Source organism: Charadrius vociferus, unplaced genomic scaffold, assembly GCF_000708025.1.
Source record: "Charadrius vociferus isolate BGI_N301 unplaced genomic scaffold, ASM70802v2 scaffold111, whole genome shotgun sequence".
Taxonomy (NCBI): domain Eukaryota; kingdom Metazoa; phylum Chordata; class Aves; order Charadriiformes; family Charadriidae; genus Charadrius; species Charadrius vociferus.
Genome location: NW_009647046.1, coordinates 4,394,521 through 4,395,916, shown reverse-complemented (window position 1 = coordinate 4,395,916; position 1,396 = coordinate 4,394,521). Strand labels below are relative to the sequence as shown.

General features: G+C 50.7%; 1 protein-coding gene across 1 annotated transcript in view; it reads right to left on the bottom strand.

Annotated features, from left to right (window-relative positions):
- CHAC1 (ChaC, cation transport regulator homolog 1 (E. coli)) overlaps positions 1-857 on the bottom strand; it is a 2,330-nt gene extending 1,473 nt beyond the window's left edge. Inside the window, exon 1 of the mRNA XM_009895719.1 lies at positions 720-857. Coding sequence (XP_009894021.1) covers positions 720-857 — 138 coding nt within the window. The remainder of the gene's footprint in view (positions 1-719) is intronic.
- Between the last annotated feature and the right edge of the window lie 539 nt (positions 858-1,396).

Sequence of the window (1,396 nt, the reverse complement as noted above, 5' to 3'; positions counted from 1 at the left end):
GGGATCGCCCGCTGTTGGCAGACCCCGTGCCGCCGTCCCCCGGGAAGCGGATGGGGCAGAACGGTGCCCAGAAAGGAGAAACTGGGGGTGGAACGAGCGGGCCAGCCTTCGGGAAGCTGCTCCGCGCTCCCGGGTTTGGCCCCGTCCAAGAAGGGGAGCTGCTGCGTTGATAAACGAGTGGTTAATATTAAACCGGGTGAAGCGATGGCGCCTGGCATCAGCAGGGTTGGGGAGTAAGGCATATGGGTGAAACAGAGCAATAAAATCCACACAAAATGCAAGGAAATGGTGCTGAACCCGTCCCGTTGAGTGCGTTTTGCCTTGTACTAAATCCAGGCTGGAGTGTGAGCTTGTAATACATAATACTTGTTATGTAGATGGGTCCAAGAGCTGTTTGTGAGATGGCGACCCGGCTGTAAATCAGCTTTAAGCAACTTGTGACAGCTAAAGCAGTGGGCTCACATTACAGAGTTACTTGGTTTTGGTAGCAGGAGAGAGGGAGGCGGAAAGAATGAGAAGCAAAACCACCGAGATATTTTTATAGAAGTATTTCTCATTATTGTTCTTGTCTTCTGCATCTAATCACTCCAAACAGCCTACTTACAGTCTTTTCCTTAGTTTCCTGTTGGGTTGCATCCAACCAGCACCCACCTTTCCATTCCACTTCACAGGGCGGTGCAGCTGCAACGCACACAGACTGCGGTGGGTGCTGCCTGTACCTTGGCACACTCACCATGGCTGACATCAACAGCCTGCACGGCCCTCGCATCTGTCCTGCCGTGCCGTGCCGCATACAGCATGCCTTTCTCTCCTGCCCTGCGTGACTGACTCTCTGACTTGTCACCTTGGATGACCATTCACCAGGTCAGCCTTAACAGAGCCCAAAGCTCCTTAATTTTCCTCTCCACTTGCGCTTTTCCCAGTCACCTTCTCTGTCTTACTCAGGCTCAAAAGTATGGGGTCGCCTCTGCATCCTCCCAGCCCTTCACGCCGCACGCCCATGCTGGGCTTGCAGCCTTCCCCACTGGTCCCTTTCCATAGGCAGCAAGTGAATCCATCCCCTGTTTGTACAGCTGCCGTACTCGGAGGCTGTAGCCACAGACAAGAAAGTGCTCTAGGAAGCGTTCTTCCTAGCAGCTGTCTGTATCAAAGCTCTGCTTGGCAAAACAAGAAATAAATCTCTAGACAACATTTTCAAGTCTTGCGGATCCTGGCTCCTAAGATACAAGGCTCCTGCCTTGGCCGTGCAGTTTGTCAATGCTAAAACAATGTGGCCTTTCAATCAAATTAAATCAGTTTCATCTGGGAATTAAACCAGTCTGCTGTGTCCCATTGCAGCAAGTGTATATTTTTCATATTCAGTTCTTTATTTTTTACCTGCTAAAATCAAGGAAAT